The 22167-nt window shown below is 49.0% G+C and overlaps 11 protein-coding genes across 11 annotated transcripts; 7 read left to right on the forward strand and 4 right to left on the reverse strand.

Moving 5' to 3' along the window:
• Positions 1-534: 534 nt before the first annotated feature.
• ssuA (RNA polymerase II subunit A C-terminal domain phosphatase) lies at positions 535-1867 on the reverse strand. The gene is made up of 2 exons (XM_040781039.1): positions 1791-1867; positions 535-1597 (listed from the first exon to the last, which is right to left on the reverse strand). Exon 2 carries the CDS (start codon positions 1474-1476, stop codon positions 613-615), a length of 864 nt encoding a protein of 287 aa, XP_040641664.1. The 5' UTR covers positions 1477-1597; positions 1791-1867; the 3' UTR covers positions 535-612.
• Positions 1868-2005: 138 nt separating this feature from the next.
• Positions 2006-2911, forward strand: EURHEDRAFT_472431 (nicotinamidase). Its single transcript, XM_040785347.1, has 2 exons — positions 2006-2142; positions 2195-2911. The coding sequence occupies exons 1-2, from the start codon at positions 2080-2082 to the stop codon at positions 2849-2851; spliced, it is 720 nt and encodes a 239-aa protein (XP_040641665.1). The 5' UTR covers positions 2006-2079; the 3' UTR covers positions 2852-2911.
• Positions 2912-3139: 228 nt separating this feature from the next.
• On the forward strand, positions 3140-4456 carry EURHEDRAFT_409278 (GIG1 family protein). Its single transcript, XM_040781040.1, has 4 exons — positions 3140-3463; positions 3514-3699; positions 3753-3937; positions 3999-4456. Exons 1-4 carry the CDS (start codon positions 3187-3189, stop codon positions 4134-4136), a joined length of 786 nt encoding a protein of 261 aa, XP_040641666.1. The 5' UTR covers positions 3140-3186; the 3' UTR covers positions 4137-4456.
• A 172-nt stretch (positions 4457-4628) lies between these two features.
• On the forward strand, positions 4629-6609 carry EURHEDRAFT_547911 (OSBP family protein; the record flags this gene model as incomplete). The annotated part of the gene is made up of 7 exons (XM_040787474.1): positions 4629-4752; positions 4819-4924; positions 4981-5091; positions 5159-5437; positions 5487-5736; positions 5789-6102; positions 6152-6609. The coding sequence occupies 7 exons, from the start codon at positions 4629-4631 to the stop codon at positions 6246-6248; spliced, it is 1281 nt and encodes a 426-aa protein (XP_040641667.1). The 3' UTR covers positions 6249-6609.
• Positions 6610-6751: 142 nt separating this feature from the next.
• hosA (histone deacetylase HOS2) lies at positions 6752-8287 on the reverse strand. Its single transcript, XM_040779601.1, has one exon. The coding sequence runs from the start codon at positions 8246-8248 to the stop codon at positions 6791-6793; it is 1458 nt and encodes a 485-aa protein (XP_040641668.1). The 5' UTR covers positions 8249-8287; the 3' UTR covers positions 6752-6790.
• A 67-nt stretch (positions 8288-8354) lies between these two features.
• Positions 8355-9616, forward strand: EURHEDRAFT_409281 (isocitrate lyase/PEP mutase family protein). Its single transcript, XM_040781041.1, has 2 exons — positions 8355-8716; positions 8761-9616. Exons 1-2 carry the CDS (start codon positions 8582-8584, stop codon positions 9544-9546), a joined length of 921 nt encoding a protein of 306 aa, XP_040641669.1. The 5' UTR covers positions 8355-8581; the 3' UTR covers positions 9547-9616.
• A 367-nt stretch (positions 9617-9983) lies between these two features.
• EURHEDRAFT_374954 (cytochrome P450) lies at positions 9984-11639 on the forward strand (the record flags this gene model as incomplete). Its single annotated transcript, XM_040778701.1, has 5 exons — positions 9984-10031; positions 10083-10607; positions 10663-11276; positions 11335-11411; positions 11464-11639. The coding sequence occupies 5 exons, from the start codon at positions 9984-9986 to the stop codon at positions 11637-11639; spliced, it is 1440 nt and encodes a 479-aa protein (XP_040641670.1).
• Positions 11640-12229: 590 nt separating this feature from the next.
• Positions 12230-13868, forward strand: EURHEDRAFT_528722 (cytochrome P450; the record flags this gene model as incomplete). Its single annotated transcript, XM_040787073.1, has 2 exons — positions 12230-13148; positions 13206-13868. 2 exons carry the CDS (start codon positions 12230-12232, stop codon positions 13790-13792), a joined length of 1506 nt encoding a protein of 501 aa, XP_040641671.1. The 3' UTR covers positions 13793-13868.
• EURHEDRAFT_528723 (uncharacterized protein) lies at positions 13469-15415 on the reverse strand (the record flags this gene model as incomplete). The annotated part of the gene is made up of 5 exons (XM_040787074.1): positions 13469-14034; positions 14088-14184; positions 14243-14331; positions 14387-15262; positions 15295-15415. The coding sequence occupies 5 exons, from the start codon at positions 15413-15415 to the stop codon at positions 13904-13906; spliced, it is 1314 nt and encodes a 437-aa protein (XP_040641672.1). The 3' UTR covers positions 13469-13903.
• Positions 15416-19140: 3725 nt separating this feature from the next.
• EURHEDRAFT_547922 (FAD/NAD(P)-binding domain-containing protein) lies at positions 19141-20839 on the forward strand (the record flags this gene model as incomplete). The annotated part of the gene is made up of 2 exons (XM_040787475.1): positions 19141-20133; positions 20199-20839. The coding sequence occupies 2 exons, from the start codon at positions 19141-19143 to the stop codon at positions 20517-20519; spliced, it is 1314 nt and encodes a 437-aa protein (XP_040641673.1). The 3' UTR covers positions 20520-20839.
• On the reverse strand, positions 20504-22041 carry EURHEDRAFT_409285 (MBL fold metallo-hydrolase). The gene is made up of 2 exons (XM_040781042.1): positions 21167-22041; positions 20504-21108 (listed from the first exon to the last, which is right to left on the reverse strand). The coding sequence occupies exons 1-2, from the start codon at positions 21963-21965 to the stop codon at positions 20699-20701; spliced, it is 1209 nt and encodes a 402-aa protein (XP_040641674.1). The 5' UTR covers positions 21966-22041; the 3' UTR covers positions 20504-20698.
• Positions 22042-22167: the final 126 nt, after the last annotated feature.

Genomic DNA, 22167 nt, shown 5'->3' on the forward strand with positions numbered 1-22167 from the left:
GCGGGTTGAGCGAGATACTGTGAGCACCTGCACGTTCTGTGTGTCCAGAGACCAAGCGGCCGTGCCTGCCGACTGATCAGGCCTGTACAGGGTTCCGTCTCGGCAGCAAGTTCTGATTGGGTGGTAGGGTTGGGCCTGGGCACGCATATACTAGCCATACAGCAACCGGCCCGTTGGTAGGGAGGCTGGTATGGTGTCTGGTCGGCTGGCACGCAGTGCATCCAGGAGCCTTGTTGAGATGGATTGTTGCTGATATGACACATGAAAACAGAAACGACGAAACAGAACAGGCCCCGGTTGGGTGGGGGGACAGGGCTGGGCTAAACAGTTTAATTGCTGCCTATGCATCGATCTCCAAAGGTATGAATTCCGAGATACTTTCAGCGTACTAACGGCCCTGAGCATCACCGATGCTTGGGCACCTCCCCATCAACGTGTCCCGGCAGCGCCGGGGGCTTGAAGGGGGATTAGGGCAGTACAAGCGCCTGTCTTACCATCAGAACTCTCGAGTTGGGTTAATGTTGGGATCGAATATCAAGCTGAACCATAATTGTATTAAGTTGTTATGCACACAGGGTATTATGTTGAACCAAACAATCAGAAACAAAAGTCTTATAACCAAGCCAAGGTCCACAACGCCGGCAAATTCGTCCATTTCTCCTGCCACGCCGCCAGAATCTCAGGAACTTTCTCATCGAAACTCCGTCGTGCTTCACCATTACCATTCTCCCAACCCTGCTCCCCATTCACTTTACGCTCCAGAGCAGCGGCCTCATTGAGTCTATTAGCTAGTTCGAGAATAGCCTTACCCCCCACCAGAGCCTCCTCGTGGTTATCTTTGATATCGACGTTGAATACATGCACGGGCCTGTTAAGCACGGAGCCCTTATTCATGAGATCGTCGACGACGGCGTCCCAGCACCGCTCCTCGCAGGTGATTATGACATCCACGACGCCGCCCTCAGTGCCAATAGCGCCCTTATCACCTTTGGAAACGTGATCGACGCGCGGCGCGCCGGGGACCCAGTCCTGGAACCGCTCGGGGCCCCATTTGAGATTGCGGTTGCGCTCCAGCATGTTCAGGAGGCCATTACTACGGTACAGCCGTTCGTCCTTGGAGAAGAGCTCTTCATACATCTGGGAGTACGAGGTTGAGTTGAAATTGTAGACGTTGGGTTGGGTGATGGACGGGCCTGGGAGGCGGACGAGCGACCCCGTGCCGAAGGAGACGACGGGGAAGGGAGACGCTGCCGTCGAGAGACGAAGGTGGGCCTCCATTGACCGGTTCTGGTTTGAGGCGCATACTGTGCAAAACTTGAGCTTGTACGAGTCGGATGCGGCTGGTGTCACTTCTGCCGGCTGGGACTCAAGGCCGTTGTCGTTGGCTATCTCTGCACAGGCACTCTCCGGAGGAGGGGGTGGAGGAGGTGGGGGAGTTGCAGTCCCCGTGTGTGCCAGGCGAGGATCATGGGCCATGTTGATTTATGTAAAGATAGATAGAATGTAGGATGGAAAATTAAAAGGGATAACACAGGTTGACACCCGAGATACAGAATCAGGGAGGTTGGAAAACGTGTTCACTATTTCCTAGCAACGACTGACTGTTAATTAGCCTCAATCCATACCACAAGATTGGCAGTGAATAAAATTTAGACAAAAGCAACGATTCAGAAAGATGAAAAGCGTATAATATGTTTTATCCGCATTGTGTGCTAGGACAGCTCCAATAAGAGGATCATCATAATACTACTGGGGGAAGAGGAATACTACATGATTGAGCACGAACATACCTTAGAGAAACCGTTCATTATCTGAAATCACAAGAATTGGTGGTGTAAAGACAAGGGCCGCAGCCCTCCGAGAGAAGTGAAGAAGAACTTTTCAAGCTGGAGAGTTGCGGCTGAGCTTTTTATGTCCAGTCACGTGCTGATGAGTCAGATATTGCACTACGCTATTTTGAGACAGCGTCTCTTGGCTAGCGATAAGCCTTATCGCGATTTTGCATGACAGCTTCAAGATATCCCACTTCGCACTTTGTACTCTGGAAGAATTGCGCTATTGCTCGAACACCTAGAGAAGATGACTACTAAACCCAGAGCAGCACTGATAGTGGTGGACATGCAAGAGGATTTCTGTCCACCCGTAAGTCGACATCCATACATAAGACTCTTGAAAACACCACTAACACAACCAGAATGGAGCCCTGGCAGTTGAAGAAGGTCGCTCAATAGCACCAGTGATCAACTCACTCCTCGACCACCCCAGATTCACAACTCGGATAGCAACCCAAGATTATCACCCTCCAGACCACATCTCCTTCGCCGTGAACCACCCACCACCCAACAACATTCCTTTTGAATCATTCATTACCATGACCAATCCTGCTCCGGGGAAAGAAGCTGAGACGAAAGTGCAGCGGCTCTGGCCCGTACATTGTGTCACTGGGACCGAAGGGGCATCGCTAATCCCCGAGCTTGACTCGAAGCACTTCGATGTACATGTTAAGAAGGGAATGAATTCGAACGTGGAAATGTATTCCGCATTCTCAGATGCATTCGGGAATCTGCATACTTCATTGCCTGTTTTGGGAGATGGGGATGGTCGAGTAGTCGATGTTGATCTGGAGGCTGTTTTGAAGGAAAGAGAGATTCGGGATGTGTTTGTTGTTGGGTTGGCAGGGGATTACTGTGTGAAGTATACGGCGATTGATGCAGCCAAGGCTGGGTTTAGGTCATTTGTTGTTGAGGAGGGGACAAGATGTGTCGTGAATTCGGGGTGGAAGGAGATTAAGCAGGAATTGAGGGATGCTGGGGTGGGTGTTATTGGGGTTGATGAGCTGAAGTCGCTATGATTGGGCGTGGCTTTACAGAGTAGTTACTATGTAATTAGATGCTTTAATGAAGACATGTAGCTCTTTACTACGTATACCGAGTATTGCCGTATTACGCCTACAATAATAAAACCAAGAGGAATCAAAAATACCACTTTCATAAATGAAGCTACAGCTCCTCTCCGTGCTGAAAGTATTTTTTCACATGCCAATCACTTCCGACTCCAACGATGCGGGTCTGGTCTCCGCCTTCCAAAGTGGCATCTGTTGTTTGGGGATTCTCTTTCGGTTCGACATGAGATAACAGAGACACCATCAACTCGCAGGACGAGCATACAGCTGCAATAACCACAGCCATGCCTCATTTCATAAACCCCTCCACTCCAGCTGCCACGTTCACGGCCATCGACGAGAAACTGACCACCGCCGAGCCCGCCGCTCTTTCTCTTGACCAGTCAACCTCCAATGGATCAGGATCCCTGCCCTACTGGCTCATGAACATACCCCGGGATCAATGGCCCGCAGAATGTCCGGATTTCCTGCGTGACCTTTCGGAAAAAAACATACAGATCTTATCTACGCCAGATGAGCACCACGAGATACAGGATTGGGAACTGGTCAAGGAGTTTATAAGTGCGTAGGCTGTTGTCATGGAATCAAGGAGGAATACTGAGACAAGTTAGGAACGAACCGAATCGACCGCTTCCGGAGACCTCCGTCGCATTTGAGGAAGTATCTGGAGTTTATAACGCAGATCAAGACGCGGTATGGATCGGTGATGCGGTTTATAGTCAAGGAACGGCTACGCTGGGGAGATGGAGATGACTTGGACGCGTTGAAGCCGAAAGGTCGACCGTTTGAATACGATGGTCGGTTTTGCCCGCAATGAGCATATGATGTCGTTCTAACAGGGATTGAACAGAGGACATCAAGACCCTGTATAATGACTGGCCGTACGGAGTGGAAGAGGGGATTATCCACCTGGTTGTATGGGTGAAGTTCGAATTGGAGGACGATCCAGCCACGGACGATCTGACACCACGAGCAAGGAAGGAGATCGACGACTATGTGAAGAAGACATTCTGTTCGCGGGTGCCACCGGAAAGGGTAAGTAGCTTCTAGCTTCCCTCGTTCTTCGCCCTACACTACACTGCTAATTTGGCTGTAGGTCATCTGGTTCAAGAATTGGAAGTCTCTCAAATCAGTCCACGCAGTAGAGCATTTCCATGTAATGCTCTACCAGCCAGACATGGAGTTTGTCCGGGAGATCACAGAAGGGGATGTTCCACTGATTGCGACGTTTTAAACAATTGGCATCTTCTATTTAGCTTCTAGATGAGATATGACATACGTAGCATAGACTGAAACCGGGTAAAGCGTATATAATAGGTCTCTAGCGCCTCAACATTCTCCTAATAAATAGTTCCATCCTATTTATATTGTGGCAACGTCACTCGCGCCCACCGCCAGAAAATCAGGAGTTCATTAGATCGATTCCTGCAGCTGTTCTTTTCTTCCTTTTGAATTTCCGTGCATTATCACCAAGACCTCTAAAGATTCAGGGATATCATTTTGTATAGAAACAGTATGGTACCGGGCATAGCGCATCTCCGCACTCGCAGCCGGGCGTCGAGTGAGTGAACTCATTATTCCCCTCCATCGCTCCAACGTCATCCATTCATCGTCTTTTCGTCCCCTCCTTCGCCCTCTCACTTCCCTCTGTATTCCTTGCTCAACCATATCACATAAAATTCGCCTCCATCCGGATCGTCATTTCTCCACCAGTTTATTTCTCATTATGTCTTCTGACTGGGGCTCTTGGTTTTATTCTTCAGGTAATGCTCGGTCTTCGATCGACGACTCCAACCGCAGTGACGTCCACAGCGGCGAGGATGAGACCGTCGAGCCCGATCAGGGAAATGGTATGTCCTCTCTATATTCTCTGCCCCTCTATATTTGAGTATGATGGTTGATGCTTATTGTATTAGTGCTTTCGCACATCATCTCCCAGTTGCGACCGGGTGCAGACTTGAGTCGAGTCGTTCTTCCTACATTCATTCTCGAGCCACGATCCATGCTAGAAAGAATAACCAAGTCTGTTTCCTATATCTTCTGTCGGTCTATGAGCGATAAGCTGACTGTTCCGATAGCTTCATGGCACACCCCGAAACACTCCTTCCTATGACCACCATCGATGACCCCCTCGAGCGCTTCGTGTCCGTTGTCCGGTTCTACCTAAGTGGGTGGCATATCAAGCCTCCGTACGTCGATCTCCATACTCTGTATTCTCTCTTAGCCGTGGTGCAGTTCTAACAATATCACTTGCAGAGGCGTGAAGAAGCCGCTAAACCCAATCCTCGGAGAGACCTTCACCGGATACTGGGAATATCCCGATGGCACGCGCGGGTATTACGTCGCCGAACAGACCTCGCACCACCCGCCCAAGTCGAGCTATTTCTTCATGGCCCCTGAACACAACATCCGGATAGACGGGACTTTGAAACCGCGTAGTAAGTTCCTGGGCAATTCCGCAGCTAGTCTGATGGAAGGTGTTGCCGTCTTACGGCTTCTGAACAAAGGTCAGAACCAGGAGAAAGGCGAACGATAGTATGTTTTCCTATCCTTTGGATTTCGGGTTCAGTGCTGACTGCAGCAGTATCCTGACGCAGCCCAACATGTACGCCCGCGGTATTCTCTTCGGGAAGATGAAGTATGAACTCGGAGATCACAGTTATGTCCGATGCCCGGAAAACGACCTGGTTGCGGACATTGAGTTCAAGACTAAGGGCTACTTTTCCGGTACTTACAATGCGATTGGCGGGACCATCAAGAACGAAAAGACCGGAGAGGTATACTACGAGCTTTCTGGTATGTGGAACGGGGTGATGACCATTAAGAATGTCGCGGTATGTCCATTCCGTCTTCTTCCTCGAAAGAGATAAGCTGACGTCGTTATAGACACACAAGAAAGAAACACTTTTCGACGCAGTACATGCCAAGCACACCCCTCCCCTGCACCGACCGATTGAAGAGCAAGGTGACCGGGAATCACAAAAGTTATGGTACGACACGGTCCAGGCAATCATTGCCCGCGATCACGACGCCGCAACAGATTCAAAGACCGCGATTGAGGATCGCCAACGTGAAGAAGCAGCCAAGAGAACCGAACAAGGAGTTGAATGGCAACCAAAACTCTTCCGTCATGTCCAAGGAGGCCCTGGTGGCCCGGACGAGGGCGAGGAAGACCTAGACTGGATCATTGATGCGAAGGTGTAAGTGCAAATCTATCCAAAGAGGGTGGAAGTAGACTGACCTGTATAGTGAACCTCACAACCCCGAGGTTGCCATCAAACAAATCCTATCCATCGCCCCGATTCTGCCAGGCCAGAAGAACGAAATTCCCGCGGCAAGCCAATAAACACATGGCCACTGATGTCGTGCGACAATAGGGTTGCAAGTCCTCAGCGGATTCCGGGCAATGAAATACGGACGCGCTCTCGACCGTCTCGACTCGCTGCAGGTGGCAGCGTTAGACCTACCGTGGTCTGGTGTATTTTTTTATTATTACTTCAATACCATAATTATTTTTACGTGTGATGCAAGCCAGCGATCTGGACCGGGGTAGTTAACCTGCTCAGAAGACTATGGACGGTCGTGATGATCCCTGTGGCCCCGCATTTTATCTTGTCGACTGATTTACTTGCATTTATATACAATACGCTGGATACCCGATTTGATTTTACAAGACTGGAAAAAGTTTGGAAGACGGACGCGCGGGAGAGAGATGGGTTGGGAATAATACTTGAATATTGAATCATGTGCATAAAGAGATACCGGATTGATAGACAAATAAATGATCATGTATCCAGGTTTTGATGCCACCCACCAGGGATATCTTGCAACCGTAACTCCAGAGCCAGACGCCGTTTTATGACCAACAAACACAAAAGAAGAGTAAAGTTACGAATATAACTCCCCCCGATATCCAGCCCCCCTCTCCAACTCCCTCCTCCGATTATTCCGCGCCCGAATAACCCCATTCCCACCCCCTTCGCGCTCTTCTCTCTCCTCCTCAATCTCAGCAGTCTCCTCATCAATCGCCTGCTCCGTATCCTCCCTCAAACCCAGAATATCAGGCGGAATAAAACTCATCTGCACACTCGGCGCCCCCTGAATATACCGTAACTGCTCCCTCGCCGCCTGCACAAGAGTAGCCAGATAGGGTCGCGAATTTCGATTCTCAAGCCGCCGCATCTCAGACAACGGCGGGAAAAGCGAAAAGTCCGGCCCGAAGTGGTTGCGGAAGGACACAGAGGTCGGGATATGCGGGTCGATGATGTCCTGCGCGTCGATGAGGATGGAGGTCTCGTGGGCCCAGGCCCGAGATACGTTGCGCGGCGTGTAGCCGCCGCCGCCGCAGACGAGGAGTGGCAGGTTGAATGTTTTCACGAAGGCGACACAGGCGCCGTGCGCGCGGACATTGAGGTTGAAGCAGCCCAGGCGGTCGCAGCCTAGGGAGTCTGCGCCGCATTGTAGGACGATTGCGCCCGGACGGTAGGTTTCGACGGATGCGCCGACGATTTCTTGGAAGAGTTGGATGTAGGAATCGTCGTCAATGCCGTCGTGGAGGGGCACGTTGAGGGCGTGGTGGGCGCCTGGGTTTAAGGGGTGGTTTGGGCCTGTGGATTCGAGAGCGCCGGTGCCCGGGAAGAAGTTGTCTTTGTCGTATTTGTGAAAGGAAACTGTGAGGACGCGGTCTGTGGACCAGAAGGCTTGCTCGACGCCGTCGCCGTGGTGCACGTCGATGTCGATGTACATGACGCGCGGGTGGTGGCGGAGGAGCTGGAGGATGCCGAGGACGATGTCGTTGACGTAGCAGAAGCCGGATGCTTCTGCTTTTTTGGCGTGATGTAGGCCGCCGGACCAGTTTACTGCGATTTCGGATTGGTTGTTGCAGAGTTTCCGGGCGGCGTCGATGGTGCCGCCTGCATAGAGGGAGCAGTAGTTATAGAGCCCGTCGAAGATGGGGCAGTCGTCACCGAAGTTGAAGCGCGCGACGTTATCGCTTTGGTCTGCGTTCTCGATGTCGCCTGGTACCACTTGTTGGAGGAAATCGAGGTAGTCTGATTTGTGGAAGTCGGCCATTTCTTCGTATGTTGCGGCGCGCGCTAGGTAGAGGTCCATAGCGTGGTGCATCCCGTATGCCATCACTAGTTGCTTTGTGAGTGTTAACCGCCATGGTTTCATGGGATGTGACTGGCCAAAGTGGTGTGGTTCGACCGCTGGGTTGGCGTGCCATGAGACTCGGTAGCCTTGTGGACGGGGGATGCCATTGTTTTGGCGTTCGAGGGCTGTCCTCTCGTCGAGGGTAAGGGTTGGAGATGATGAGTATTCCTGGACTATTGCTGAGCGGGCCATTGCTTGTGTCTAGAGAGATGATGAACTAAGAAGAGGAAGAAGTCGACGTCGCGGAGTGCAGATCCAAAGTCCGCATCTGGAATTCGTCGGCCAATCAGAACCTCAGCACGAATCAGGGTTTGCCGACTTAACTCCGGATTACTAACACCGACATCGGGGAGTAACTACCTGATGTGGCTGCGCCGTCCGGAGATATAACAAGAGCTTGATTCAGGAAGGCGAAGTCAAAGAAATTTACCGGACTGTGCTACTGATTTGCCTATAATTTAGCTTGTTCTCCCCTCCAGAAATCAATTCTTCAAGATAGAGCACAGCTTGTCCTGAATCCTCGAAATGCCCATCATCACCGCTGCCACGACCCTGCGTCGTGCCCTACAAGACCCCGAGTGCTTTATTTCTGCCCCTGGTGTCTACGATGGTGTTTCTGCGCGGATCGCCTTGTCCGTTGGCTTTGACGCTCTCTACATGGTGAGCATCTCTCCCAATTGTTCTATTCAGTGCTAACATGTTAGACCGGCGCCGGCACCGCCGCCTCCGTGCACGGCCAAGCAGACCTCGGCATTTGCACATTGAACGATATGCGCACCAATGCCGAAACTCTCGCCAACATCTCCCCCTCGACACCCCTTATCGCTGACGCAGACACCGGCTATGGCGGCCCCATTATGGTCGCCCGCACGACTGAGCAATACTCCCGCTCCGGCGTGGCAGCCTTCCATATCGAAGACCAAGTCCAGACCAAACGCTGCGGACATCTTGGTGGGAAGATTCTTGTTGACACAGACACGTATGTCACGCGGATCCGCGCGGCTGTGCAGGCGCGTCAGCGCATGGGGAGCGATATCGTTGTGATTGCGCGGACAGATGCGCTTCAAAAGCACGGCTATGAGGAGAGTTTGGACCGTCTCAAGGCTGCGCGGGAAGCCGGCGCGGATGTTGGATTCCTGGAAGGTATCACATCGCGTGAAATGGCGAGACAGGTAGTTAAAGATCTGGAGGGGTGGCCGTTAGTTCTGAACATGGTGGAGCACGGAGCTACGCCGTCGATCTCGGCGCAGGAGGCCAAGGAGATTGGATTCAAGCTTATCATCTTCCCGTTTGCGGCGTTAGGGCCTGCGCTAACTGCTATTCGGTCTGGGATGGAGAAGCTTAAGAAGGATGGGTTGCCGGGGTTGTCGGAGGATATGACGCCGCAGACGCTATTCCGGGTTTGTGGGCTGGATGAGAGTATTAAGGTTGATGCGGATGCTGGGGGTGGTGCTTTTGAAGAGGGTGTTGATTTGAAGAGGACGGGCTGAGGGGAAACTCATAATCCTGGTTACGATGTACGTCTATATTATTAATACAATTTATTTGCTGTAAGCTCAATCCTTCCAATCAGATTCCCTTTCATTTCCTAGAATAAGCTGCAGGACCATTTCGGACAGACACATATTCTCCGTATCCGGAATGCAGTCTTTGTTGCTAGCAATTATGTATTTCCGCTTTGAAACCCATTGATTCACAACGAATGAATCAACACCACGAATTCAAACCGAACGCATCGTGATTTTATCCTGCTTTGTTGTCGGTCGGACTTGAATGGCCGAAGTCCGGATGGGATCGGGGATGGTTACACCGATGCACCGTTACCCTACAGGGTTGGAGAAGCAATCATGCTCTCTCTGTTTCTTTTTTTCTTATTTATTCTTCATTTCCTTTTATTTTCTTGAAATGCAGTTTTCACGCTGAAAATATGTTGTTATCAACGCTGCTCAGTTCTGTTGCTGTGATCTTCATCCTGGTAAGTTGACCATCGTATTAGCCACGGAGTGTACTAACTAAACAAACAAAGAAAATCCTATATGACAGAATCAGGAGCCCCTTGGCCCATCTTCCTGGCCCCGAAATCTCGAAATGGACGGGGATAGTCACGATATTCTACTGGTTCGCCGGAAAGAAACCAAATTATGTGCATTTTCTCCATCAAAAATATGGCCCAGTTGTCCGTGTTGGCTTTGAAGAGGTCGATATCTGCGATATCGACGCTGTCAAAGTGATCTACAGAGCCAGAGGAGGTTTTCTCAAATCAGCACGGTTCTATCGCACGTTGTCGGCCGTGGAGACTCTGTTTTCCACTACGGATCCGGCGTTTCATTCTGCTCATCGACGTCTCCTTGCAAATCCTATCTCGGACTCGTCCCTGACGCGTTTTGAGCCGCTTATTGCTGATAGGATTCGTTTGGCTGTTGATAAGATGTCAGACGAGTTCGAGTCTCGTGGTGTTATCGACGTGTTTAAGTGGTGGTTCTTCATGGCGACTGATGTCATTGGGGAGTTGAGTTTTGGCGAGTCATTCCGCATGCTGGATTCCGGGGAGGTGTGTATTGGCTTCATTTACTTCACTGAAAATGAAGGGAGGTCTGATCCTGCAGAAAACTCAATACATCGTGGATCTTCAAAAGCTCGGCTCCATCTCGCCCATCCGAACAACATTCCCTTCGCTCGTGCTACTAGCATCTCGTCTCCCCCTCCCAATCTTCCGAAAAATATCCGACATAGGCCAGAGATTAAAAGGATATGCTCAACAATCAATCGACCGCTACAAGCGCGTGATTTCAGAAAGTGACGATCCAAAACCCACCCTGTTCACAAAGCTGTACAACGCCGGCAAAGATGGCCTGTCCGACATCGAAATTAGAAACGATGCGCAGGCATATATAGTCGCCGGAAGTGACACAACCGCTATCACACTGACCTACCTCGTCTACTCGGTTTGCAGGGATGTGAATATCCGCGAGAAACTTGTCGCAGAGGTTGCTTCTCTTCCGGAGGGGTACACTGACAGGGCTCTTCGGGATTTACCGTACCTCAACCAGGTTATTGATGAGACTCTGCGGCTGCATACTGTAGTTTCTATAGGTTTACCAAGGGTTGTTCCGAGAGAGGGTGCGAACTTGTCTGGTTATCAGCTTCCTGGGGGAGTCACTGTTACTACGCAGGCTTACAGTCTTCATCGCAAGGAAGATATATTTTCTGAACCATATAAGTGAGCTTCTTCCCTGTTCGCACATGCTTACTTAATCTTGATACTGACTACGCTAAAGATTCAATCCTGACCGATGGGAAACCCCCAGTAAACAAATGAAGGATGCCTCGATGCCATTCGGAGGAGGCTCACGCAGTACGTCACGGTTCCACTGAACTTGGAATATTCCATTCTAATTTATGTCTAGTTTGTATCGGCATACACCTCGCCCGTATGGAACTACGTCTGGCAACAGCGCTCTTCTTTCGGACTTTTCCGCAGGCCCACGTATCTACGAAGGAAGGAATGGCACATGAGGACATGGAGATGGAGAGCTACTTTCTAATGTCACCGAAGGGACATCGCTGCCTTGTGGAAGGGTAGCGGATATTCTTGGTGAAGTGCAGAGGGAGAGAATCTAGATTGCGAATGGTGATTGAGGAACAGTAATGCATTTATTAGGAAGTGTTTGGCATTACCATGTGATACTAGTTTTCTATTTGTAAAACAAGATCAAACAATTGGACATAACCTTGAAAAAATATCTCCCTCGTCGCTATCTAGCACGCCCAACCATGTAGCATTCGAGTGTCTGCTGGCACGTCGTGGGCTGAAAATTCCTCATTGAATATATTTGGCTATGGCGCAAATTGGACACAGAGGATGGTCACAGACATTATTAGTGGTAGTGCATGACAAAAGGGCTCGCGCTCTTAACATTCCGAAATGGGAAAAGGCGGCGCTCTTTACTTTCTTGATTTGGTGTAGATTGCCCGCTCGTCGGATGCCTTTTTGGTCAAGCACATAACGATATAGTACGCTGTCCATTAGCATGGACTTAAGAATAGAGAAATCACCTGAGCACGAATATACATCATGATATACGGCATGGACATATAAAACCTCTCCGAGGGGCACGAATGGCCTATAGTACACAACCCTTCAGACTCCATTTCTCTCTCCATCGAAAAACCATGGCTCTAACACTACTCATCACTACCCTCCTAGTCTGCTTCTGCATAAATTCCCTCCTCACCTACCTCCACCTCCGAAAATACCCTGCCCTAACCTCCCTCTCCAGCCTCACCAACCTGTCCTACCTCTACTACCGCTCCCACCCCTTCCGAACCAAATACCTTTACCACAAACACAAACAACACCCCATCATCCGCCTTGCCCCAAACACCCTTTCGTTCGCCTCTACACGAGCCATAAAAGACATTTACGGCCATGGCACGCCCTGCCGCAAGGATGATGTGTACTATTTGACCATGGGCAGTCATGCGAATGTTCTGAATGTTGTGGATCGGGGGCAGCACGCGCAGAAACGGAAGATGTTGGCACATGCTTTTGCGGCGAGGAATCTTGAGCGGTGGGAGGGGAAGATTGGGGAGAAGGTTAGGAGGTTGGTTTTGCAGTTGGATTGGCGATGTTTGGCAGAGGGTGGATCGGTTGAGTCGGCGGATGTTACCGTTGATTTTAGGGCATGGTTGAATCTCTTTACTGTTGAGGCTGTTGTTGACTTGGCATTAAGTGAGAAGCTTGGTTTGCTTGGTTTAGGGGTGGATAGGGTTGCAGTTGAGGGGGGTGATGGGGTCAAGTACATTGATAGCTTGCATTGTGGAGGCAGGTTTGTTTCTACATTTGTGGGTGCGACGGACTGGTTTCGTTCCTTGAAGACTGTCTCAATTTGGTTTTCTCCGTATCTGCGCTCGCAATGGGAGCGTGGTCAGAATTTTGGCATGATCGTCCGTACCCTGGTCGATAAACGGTTGCGGAGAGATGAATCTGGTGAACAGTTGGATGACTTTCTCGACTGTTTGATTACTGACAAAAAGGGTAATGCGCGCTGTCTTGACAGGGGAGAAATCGAAGCTGAAGCGGGTATACTCTGTGAGTTGGTGTTATGGGAGTTATGGTATACATGCTAGTACTAACTTATCCCTGCAGTGGACGCCGGCTCCGATACAACCGCAATTGCCTTGACGCACGCCTTGTACTACCTTATCAAGAACCCACGCTCACTGGAAATACTTAGGAAAGAGGTAGCCGATGCGTTATCTGAAGAAACCATCGCACCCTACGCAAAAGTGAAAAACCTGCCCTATCTAAAGGCATGTCTTGACGAATCACTGCGTCTCTCCCCTCCTGTTTCAAGAGGCGTCGAACGCAGAACGCCTCCCGGCGGCACGGAAATTTCAGGAGAAAGCATCCCTGGTGACGTCGCCGTTTCCGTTCCGACATACGTTGTCCATCGTGATCCAACAATATTTTCAGACCCAGATGAGTTTCGGCCTGAGAGATGGTTGGAGGATGGAGAGGAGGCTAAGCAAATGCGGGATGCGTTCATCCCGTTTAGTACTGGTGCTCGTGGCTGTATTGGACGCAATATATCTATGATTGAGCAGCAGATTGTGATCGCGACGCTTGTTCATAGATATGAGTTTGCGTTGCCGTATGGTAATTGGGAGTTGGAATGGGAGGAAGCATTCCTCTTGTGGCCAGCTAAGATGCCATTGAAGATCTGGAGAAAATAAATCTCAATGTGTTAGGAGAATTGGTATATTTTTTCCAGTCATCGTACTTTTAGTATCGCAACATGATTTCATTCATTTGTCGGTCAAAGTTGATCTGCGATCATAGTGTTCTCAGCAGGTCTTGACCTGCTGCTGTAGTTGCCTGATTCGATCACCAGTATGGAAGCCGAGCTGACTCTCAATCCGGTCCAAAAGCGCCCATATCTTAGCCTTTCCACACACAGGGTTGATATGTTTTGCGGCTGTCAAATATGAGCTCTGACAAAAGTTGGGATTATGGGATGAGAGTACTCACCATAAAAAAGTGGTTGTACTGCTTGCACTAGAGCACCGTCGGAAATAGGCGAGAGGGCTACACTTGCGATGGAACGCGCGTTGTTGTCAATATCAGACTATAAGCCAAATCAGACAGTGCAGAAAGAGTGATGCGCATGACAGAGTAAGACTTACCTGTAGAGCGTCTTGAGTTGATAAAGAAAAATTGCACCCTTCCACGAGCAGTAGGAGATATGCTAGATGGTACATACACATTGCAGCCGCTGGATCTTCTTAGTTTGACAACGTATTTTAGAAATATTCAAGCGAGGAGTTTACCTGTTGACGGTATGGCAAACCAGCGTTTAACAAAGCCCTCCGGAGAAGGGGGCCCATATGTTGTACCCCTGAATGATGCGGGCAAGCTCTCGAACCAAGCATTGAGCTCCCTCATCAAGCTGGTTTGGGTGCTACGAAGCAATTCAATTGACAGACCGTTTGTTTCTCCAAACGTATGCGCAACGATCTTGGACAAGAGCCAGATCAGTTTGTTTCCCAGCCGGTCTTCCCTTGTTTCTTGCTCGACCCAAGAGACATCCCATTCCTCGGGCGGGAGCATGGTAGGACGTTCATGCACCAAAGCCATTGCAAGGTCTTGCCGGGCATACACCCAGAACGCCGCCCCTATCAAGCCCTGCGAGCTAGCTTTACACCCATGGCTTTTGATCAGAGTGAGCGCTCCCGACACATGCCGCCGGTGGTCCAGCCCAGGCAGGACAAGGAGTTCATAACTGCTTAGTAGAATGGTTGCTGGCAACGTGTCCTCGGGGGAAGACGCTGGAAGACCAAGCGTGGTAATCAGATGGTGGAGACTTTCTGCGTAGTAGTAGACGGCAGCCGACTTCCACAGTTCTGCTCGATCGACCATGCTAACCTGTCTCGCGGTGAGAGCGCATATCGCATTCATGAGCAACGGTGATTCAAGGGCGCGTTTTACGACTGTTCGTTGGAAATGCCGTTCGTCGTCGAAGAGGTCGACCCATTTTCCTACGCCGTTCTGGAACTCTTGGATCAATGTGACCTTATCGCCATCCAGAGAGGGTGGTTCTGCGTGAGATACAGGTGACTGCTTAGAAGACGAGACATGAGGTAGTGAAGTAATCGAATTATTGAACACTTCCCAAGTTGAAGCCGGGTTAGGACGCTCTTCTTCGTCTGCAGTGGCCGCTCCCTGAGCTGAGGAGCACCAATTGGACGGGACAATGAAATCAGATGGTTCACATTCCAGGTCCAGTCTGTGGCACCGACTGCAGCGAGGTTGTTTTTCATCACATTTATGGTGACTGGCTCTGCAGCGGGTACTATCATTGTTCAGGCCTTGTTTGGTCAACAATATACGCGGGTAGGCTTACCATCCTGTCCTCCGCCGCTTCACGCCTTTTGTCCGGGTGGTTTGTTTCATCTCCAATCTGTGCCTGGGCAATTGCATACGGAGTACAATATGGAAGTCATCAACGAGGGCGGGGTACAGAAGGGGTCCACTACGGCGACTCGTGGCGCTTCTGTACAACTTAAAATGTGACATCATTTTCTGCTAGCATTCAGTAGGACTAACACCAGTATAGTATAAGCATGTACAGTCCATTCCACTCTTAGTACACAGTACCAAAAACCTCTAGCATCACAAGATCCTCTGCCGGATAGTAATCAATAATACCGGGAAAAGATCCGACCCATTTAGACTAGATCTTTGCACTGCAACTCCCAGTATTCAGGGTACCGGCCATCCGTCTCCCAATCCACGAAAGTAATCCTGAGCTCGGGAGTTCCAGCATCGCGATAACCAAGTCGTTCAACTATGATATCTCTTGGCTGGAGATCTCCATGGGTGAAAACAGCGCGGTGGCCGTGTAGCGTGCAATTAACCTGCTTTTGCAAGCGTCGGACGTATTGGCCCGATTCTCTCAGATGCACTTTTCTCAACATCTCAGCATTAAATCAATCCTGTGTTGCGAGCGGGCCCGGAATCAATGGATTGTTATCTTCAGTCGCCAGTACACCCCCATAGTAGGGCTGATAGTTCATGGTTCCCAGATGACCCTCCGACGATATCTCCTCGAAGCTCAGTAATGGCACCCCTCATCATCTTATCGATGATGTCCTTTTCAGTGGACGTAAGAGACATTACAGGGTCTGCAAATATTAGCAGGGATATAGCCCATAACTATAAAAGCATGGTTAGCCTCTGCCCCAACAAAGGCTGCGTACACCTTTGGCGCAAGGGCATCAATGTTTTCTGCTAGAAGTTCCATGCTCGCTGCTTCGGAAAGTATGATGTTGGGACCATGTTTGACTACAGAGAATTCCTTTACTCGAACCATTTGGCATACCAGCCGGGTATGCTGAGTTCCTCGGTTGATGCTTCAATCTCGGCGATTGTTGGTAGGTGATCAGACGAGGGACATATGTAACTTGGCATGATGGTTGTTCTTTAGCTGTAAAAAATAGAATGGGTAGGGGAAGTGGTTATGTAGATAAAGAATTCTCCCCTTGACACTATGTTGATTTCTTTTCATTTTGCATGGTTTGTTTTGATTGCTCCTGTATGTTTTGTGGGATCGCTCCGGGGTCCGTGTTTTATTCTTCGAGAAATATCAAGAGTCAGCAGCTTCTTTGGAAAGCAAATCAATACACACAGTTGGTAGCCACTACTTACTGGTAGAGCTGTGCTAAGTGTTGCAAATTATCCTATGTTTCTTGTCATAAATGTTTTAGCTATTTCAAGCACGCCAGGATTATTCTGAATACAGCCCTTCGTTGTGCTTACTTGTATTAGATCTTACTTCACAGATAAATAGTTAATGTAAAACGAGGACCTGTGAATTCCCTCTTCCGGTTAGTTTTACCATTCCTGGTATAGCCTCCCGATATGTCGTACTGTAAACACCGCCCGTCTGGCCTCCCAATATAAAAGAGCTCTCCCTCACTGTTCTGACCTCGTCCCCTCCCAAATCTTTTTCTTTTGCCAAACTCCCTCCCATATTCTGCACTCACCCATATTCCTGCCCATTTGAACTCCGCCACCCCCTTCATTTTTTTTTTTTTTTTTCTTTCGGAAATTGCGGCTGCGCTTTCTCACCTCCACTTCTGACAATACTATTAGATATCTTCTATGTCACGGAGTACGGGCATTCACCAACAACGCAAGATGTTTGTAAACTTTGGCCTGTTTGAATATAGGGCAGGAACCCCCTTCGCACACTAGATAGCGCAGCGCTGGCAGGCCCAGCTTCTTTCTTTCCTTCTCCATGTTAGTATTTCGATAGAAAGTCTACCAATAAATTTATATTGTTCGAGACTGTCACAATAGTTAACTGTTATTGAACGGCAGCTGGAGAGAATGGCAATGGGAGAGGAGTATGATAGTGGGCGGCTAGGAAAAAGCGAGCTTGAGAAAAGCCAATGGCTTAAAGCACATGAGAGGTCAGAAGAATTTGCCTGGTGATTGACTAAGGACTTTATTGCCTTCAGAGAAGGTCGCATATATGATGTATTGTGTAGTCCTAGTATATCTTGCGCCTATTTGCGCTTCAGTTTAATGAGTAGACATACTGTCAGACAAAGAAACCCCAAAAAAGCCACTAGAGTGAAGACGAAGGATGTAATAGGCATCTAAATCGTTCAATGATGTTTTCTTAGAGTGTACCAGCCTCGAGTATAGATTGGGACTCCAAAAAGAGCTCTGGGATTCTTACATGTCAATACTTCCAGGTTCCTTTTGAGTATCCGTTTATTGATAACATAATGCAGCCTTTTTTTTTTTTTTTTTTTTTTTTTTTTTTTTTTTTTTTGCTAATAGATATGAGATTTTATTTACAAGGGCCTGGAAGCATAGAAGTCCAAGGACTGAATGATGAGAATACATGTCTATCTGCTCTCCCGTTATATGAGCATAACAAGGTTGGTTGGCTTAGTTATTTTGACATGGTTACTGATGAGCTGAACGGTGAGACAGAGATTACAAACGCAGATGGAACATCTGCAGCTTATCTGATAACCACATGACAACTGCAAGGCTATTCCGAGTCAAGCTGGATGCGACTTATTCCGGTAGTTATACCTCCTGAGGATCCTGCATCAGTTAATCTATTCATTAGAGGAAGATATATAATGTCAAAAACGTGTACTAGAGTATACTAGAGTGTATTAGAGTGTATTAGGGCTGAAAACATGTGTTATATGCGAATGAACTCAAGAAACAACACGTAATAAGGCGGCCCCAGCTGACGTGAAAACTCGATCTTTCTACATAAAATCTTCCTGATATTATTAGTTCCAAATAAATCCATCGACTTCGGCCTCCCAAAATACCGCAGAACCCGAACATCTCGGGACTCCCAGTCTGGGATCAAATGGCAAAAGTGTGATACTAAGTGCCATCTTTTCTTTTCTTTTCTTTTTTTCTTTCTTTTTTTTTTTTTTTCTTCTTCTGCAATAACAAAGCCATTTTATCAATTCCACCAACAAATAATCAGCAGATAGAGCTGATTGGATGGCCAGTCCAAGAAGCTTTACGATTGACATTGCTAACTATATTAGTCGATGTATCTACGGGCTGACAAAGAAAATAAGGATATCCCTGGTTTTCTGGAGAATACAACGTCAGATGAGGATCTGACATATTCCAGACCATCCATCAGCTTGGCGTTGAGGCTCTAACCCCGCAAGTGCTTCCAGGTTGCACACCATCGGTGACTGATGGAATGGGGCAAGCACTAAAGGTATACGGTCTCTGTGCCGGTGTCCATTGGGTGCTCGTATTCAATTTAGCTGACTCTAGTAGAAGCAGCAAATTATGTGCTCTCGATGGTCTGTCAGCATGATCATTGAGCAAGGGCTTGCGTGGCGGACAGCATGGTGGAAAGATAGTCCAGGTAAAGCGGAAATCAATTCTTTCCATATCAGCTTACGAGCCGGTCCCTCCGGGAATGGCTTTGCTCAGGCAGTTTCTTATATAAAGTGTCAGTTCAGCAGTGTGGAAGGCACTGAGTTCAAAACATTCTCTCGGCCAGTTTCCTTTCCCTTTCTGAACAATGAGTTTATCTCCCCAAACCCCTAAGCCAGAGACTATGCTAACGATGTTTCATGGAGGCTCAGCCTATCCCGATAGGGTTCTTGTTGCCGGTGCTGGCCCAGTCGGTCTGCTCATAGCACTTCGGTTGGGCCAAGCTGGCATCAATGTTGATGTTATCGAGAAAGAGGAGAGCCTCAGTGAGCGTCCGCGCGCCACTGGATACTATGCAGCTGCTTTGTTGGCGTTGGAGAAAGCCCGGGTGCTTGATTCAGTAAAAGATGCAGGCTTTTCCACGCACGGTCTATGTTGGAGAAAGCCCCTTGTCGATGATGGCAGCGGTGGTAAGGCAATGGGGGATCTCATTGCCAAATTGATTTTCCCGGACGCCGATGGCCTTGGAAATGGTGTGATATACCCACAGTCTGAGCTGGGAAAACTGTTATTTAGAGAAGTTGTTGCTACTGGATTCGTGACGTTTCATTTCGGTCGAGAGTTGTGCGGTATTCGGGAGGAGGATGATTCGGTCCTGGCTACTACGCAGACACGGGATGGCAAGGAGTACTTCCGGTGTGCATATCTCGTCGGAGCTGATGGTGCAAAGTCAGCAACGAGACGACTACTCGACATACCGTTCAAAGGATACACCTGGCCAGAACGGATTGTGGCTATCGACGTGCTCATGGAAAACAAAGATGTCGATTCCCACGTTCATACCTCTCTCATCGTCGACCCCATCAACTATGGCGTCGTATCGCCCTTGGTCAAACCTCAGGCGGGAAAGAAAACCATGTATCGATGTTCCATTGCAATTGATCCGTTAGATACCCGGTCCGACGATGAGCTTGCCGCAGAGGCTTCTGTCATGCCTCTACTTGAGAAAACGATTCCTGGACCAAGACCGCTAGATATTGAAGTCAAGAGGATCTCGCCTTTCAAAATGCACCAGCTCTGCGCGTCTACCTTTAGGAGGGGTCGATGTGTGCTTACAGGTGATGCGGCTCATTTGAATAACGTATGCTACAGTCGTCTCATGAATTGTGCTTATCGCTATTGCAGCTGACCTATCATTGTATACAGCCATTCGGTGCTATGGGTTTATGTACTGGCATCATCGATGCAGATGCAGTTTCTGATACCCTAGAGCTGATCATCAAAGACGGTAAACATTTGTCCCTCCTTGACATCTACTCCGACGAGCGACGGAGGGTTTTCCAGACATTTGTCGACCCGGTCAGTGCGCAGAATAAACTGCGCTGTGCAAATGATCCCGATACCGCGACGGAGGACTGGTTCATACGAGCAGTAATGAATTCTTCTGAGGCTGAGATAGCGAGGTTGGGCAGTGCCTTTTTTGATGCGTGGGGTACTGATATGAGAACGCTCGTGGAGTCAAGTTGATTGGTGTGCTGTGTCCAGAGATAAGAATGTTAGGACTTTATAGAGCTACATGAAGAATTCAATATGGTTATGGCGGATTCCTTTCTTTAAAAGACTGCATATGTATCTGTCACTATTATGTATATTGCAACCGGTTCCCCCCAGTCAAAAGGATCGCGATTGAACGAGTGTGTCAATGGTCACCACACCACACCCCCAGACTTCAGCGGCAGATGAAGCATCCGATGCCCTGATGGTGTCGGCTTGGGCAACTGTCCTGCACGAATGTTGATTTGTAAAGACGGATGAAGTAGCTTTGGCTCCGACATCTTCGCATCCCGCTCTTCTCGTATGGCGACATACGCTTCTAAGGCCATGCCGTCCATTAAATGTTTATTGTGTCGTCGGTGCTCCCGCACGTTCATCCAAGGTCTTGGACCCTCGCGTCCCTGTGGTGGGTAGTCGTGACCCGTCCATATCTTCACTTCGTTTGCCAGATTTAGAAGCTTTCTCCCGGACTGAAACATGTCGTGGGCGCTTCCACCGGGAAAGTCGCAGCGCGCGGTTCCAATGTCTGCGTGGAAAGCCGAATCGCCACAGAATACATTTTCTGATCCATACTATTAGTCACTGGAGTCAAGAAGGAAGACAAATGACTAATCACCCACCGCCAATCTTGTAACCCACATGGTCCGGAGTATGGCCCGGGAGATGTAGAACGGACGCGCTCAGCTCGCCGACATTGAATATTTCGTCGTCGTCAAAGTACTTTCCAAAGATGCCCTTGTATTCAGCCTCAGGAACCCCATACCGCTGGCCAAACAAGTTCTGTACCTGCTCGATGCGCTTGCCAATGCCAATAGGCGGCTGGAAACCTTGATCTTGAGCCAGTTTGGCTTGGAGGTATGACGCCGCCGTAATGTGGTCCGCGTGAATATGAGTTTCAAGGATCATAACAATCTTATATCCCTGGTCCTTGACCATCTTGCGGATGAAATCCGCACTCTGAGTACTTATGGTCTGACTGGCCCGGTCATAGTCCAGCACCGGGTCGATAATGACGGCATGCCATGATGCCGGATCGGAAATGATGTATTGCCACGTTGAAGTGTTGTCCTCGAACAGCGCGTGTATTGTCGGCTCACCCGGCTTTGCTGACTCGACTCGGCATCGCTCTTGGTTTGGAAGCTCCTCTGGAATACTCTGGGCTGAGAACGAACGATATGCAAAATGTGGTGGAGTTCGGTGTCCATGGCCGTTTCTATTGGTTGGTGACCTTTGATCATAGTTCTTGTTCTTCCTCCCAATTGGAGCTCGGTCAGAGAACACTCGAATACTCTGTTTATATCGAGCCCCAGGCTGTTGAGATAGAGGAAGAACACATCGCTGAGGATAATGCGATACGGCGGGGATGTAGCTGGTCAAGATGGAATGACGGAGTTTTCTACTCGGTGCGCGGGCAAACATTTTGAGAAGATGCAATCAATGGGAAATCAATTGAAAGAAAAGGAAGATTATGCTGTGTCAGTAGAGTAAATAATTCTTTTACATGACGTGTAATCGGCGATGGGGGTTCTCGTCGGCGACTTGACAGATGAATTTACTTTCCTCGTCCTTGGAAATACTTTTGATGGCTATAGACTCTGGTTGGGCACAGAAATTACCGATA

The sequence above is a fragment of the Aspergillus ruber genome, assembly GCF_000600275.1.
Source record: "Aspergillus ruber CBS 135680 unplaced genomic scaffold scaffold00004, whole genome shotgun sequence".
Classification (NCBI taxonomy): domain Eukaryota; kingdom Fungi; phylum Ascomycota; class Eurotiomycetes; order Eurotiales; family Aspergillaceae; genus Aspergillus; species Aspergillus ruber.

Coding starts and splice junctions, on each gene's coding strand:
- ssuA (XM_040781039.1), bottom strand. CDS start 1,476: ATGGCCCATGATCCTCGCCTGGCACACACGGGGACTGCAACTCCCCCA.
- EURHEDRAFT_472431 (XM_040785347.1), top strand. CDS start 2,080: ATGACTACTAAACCCAGAGCAGCACTGATAGTGGTGGACATGCAAGAG. Junction 2,143..2,194: donor AAGAGGATTTCTGTCCACCC/GTAAGTCGACAT, acceptor TAACACAACCAG/AATGGAGCCCTGGCAGTTGA.
- EURHEDRAFT_409278 (XM_040781040.1), top strand. CDS start 3,187: ATGCCTCATTTCATAAACCCCTCCACTCCAGCTGCCACGTTCACGGCC. Junction 3,700..3,752: donor TCGACCGTTTGAATACGATG/GTCGGTTTTGCC, acceptor GGGATTGAACAG/AGGACATCAAGACCCTGTAT. Junction 3,938..3,998: donor CGCGGGTGCCACCGGAAAGG/GTAAGTAGCTTC, acceptor ATTTGGCTGTAG/GTCATCTGGTTCAAGAATTG.
- hosA (XM_040779601.1), bottom strand. CDS start 8,248: ATGGCCCGCTCAGCAATAGTCCAGGAATACTCATCATCTCCAACCCTT.
- EURHEDRAFT_409281 (XM_040781041.1), top strand. CDS start 8,582: ATGCCCATCATCACCGCTGCCACGACCCTGCGTCGTGCCCTACAAGAC. Junction 8,717..8,760: donor GCTTTGACGCTCTCTACATG/GTGAGCATCTCT, acceptor CTAACATGTTAG/ACCGGCGCCGGCACCGCCGC.
- EURHEDRAFT_409285 (XM_040781042.1), bottom strand. CDS start 21,965: ATGTTTGCCCGCGCACCGAGTAGAAAACTCCGTCATTCCATCTTGACC. Junction 21,109..21,166: donor TGTGGGTTACAAGATTGGCG/GTGGGTGATTAG, acceptor AGTATGGATCAG/AAAATGTATTCTGTGGCGAT.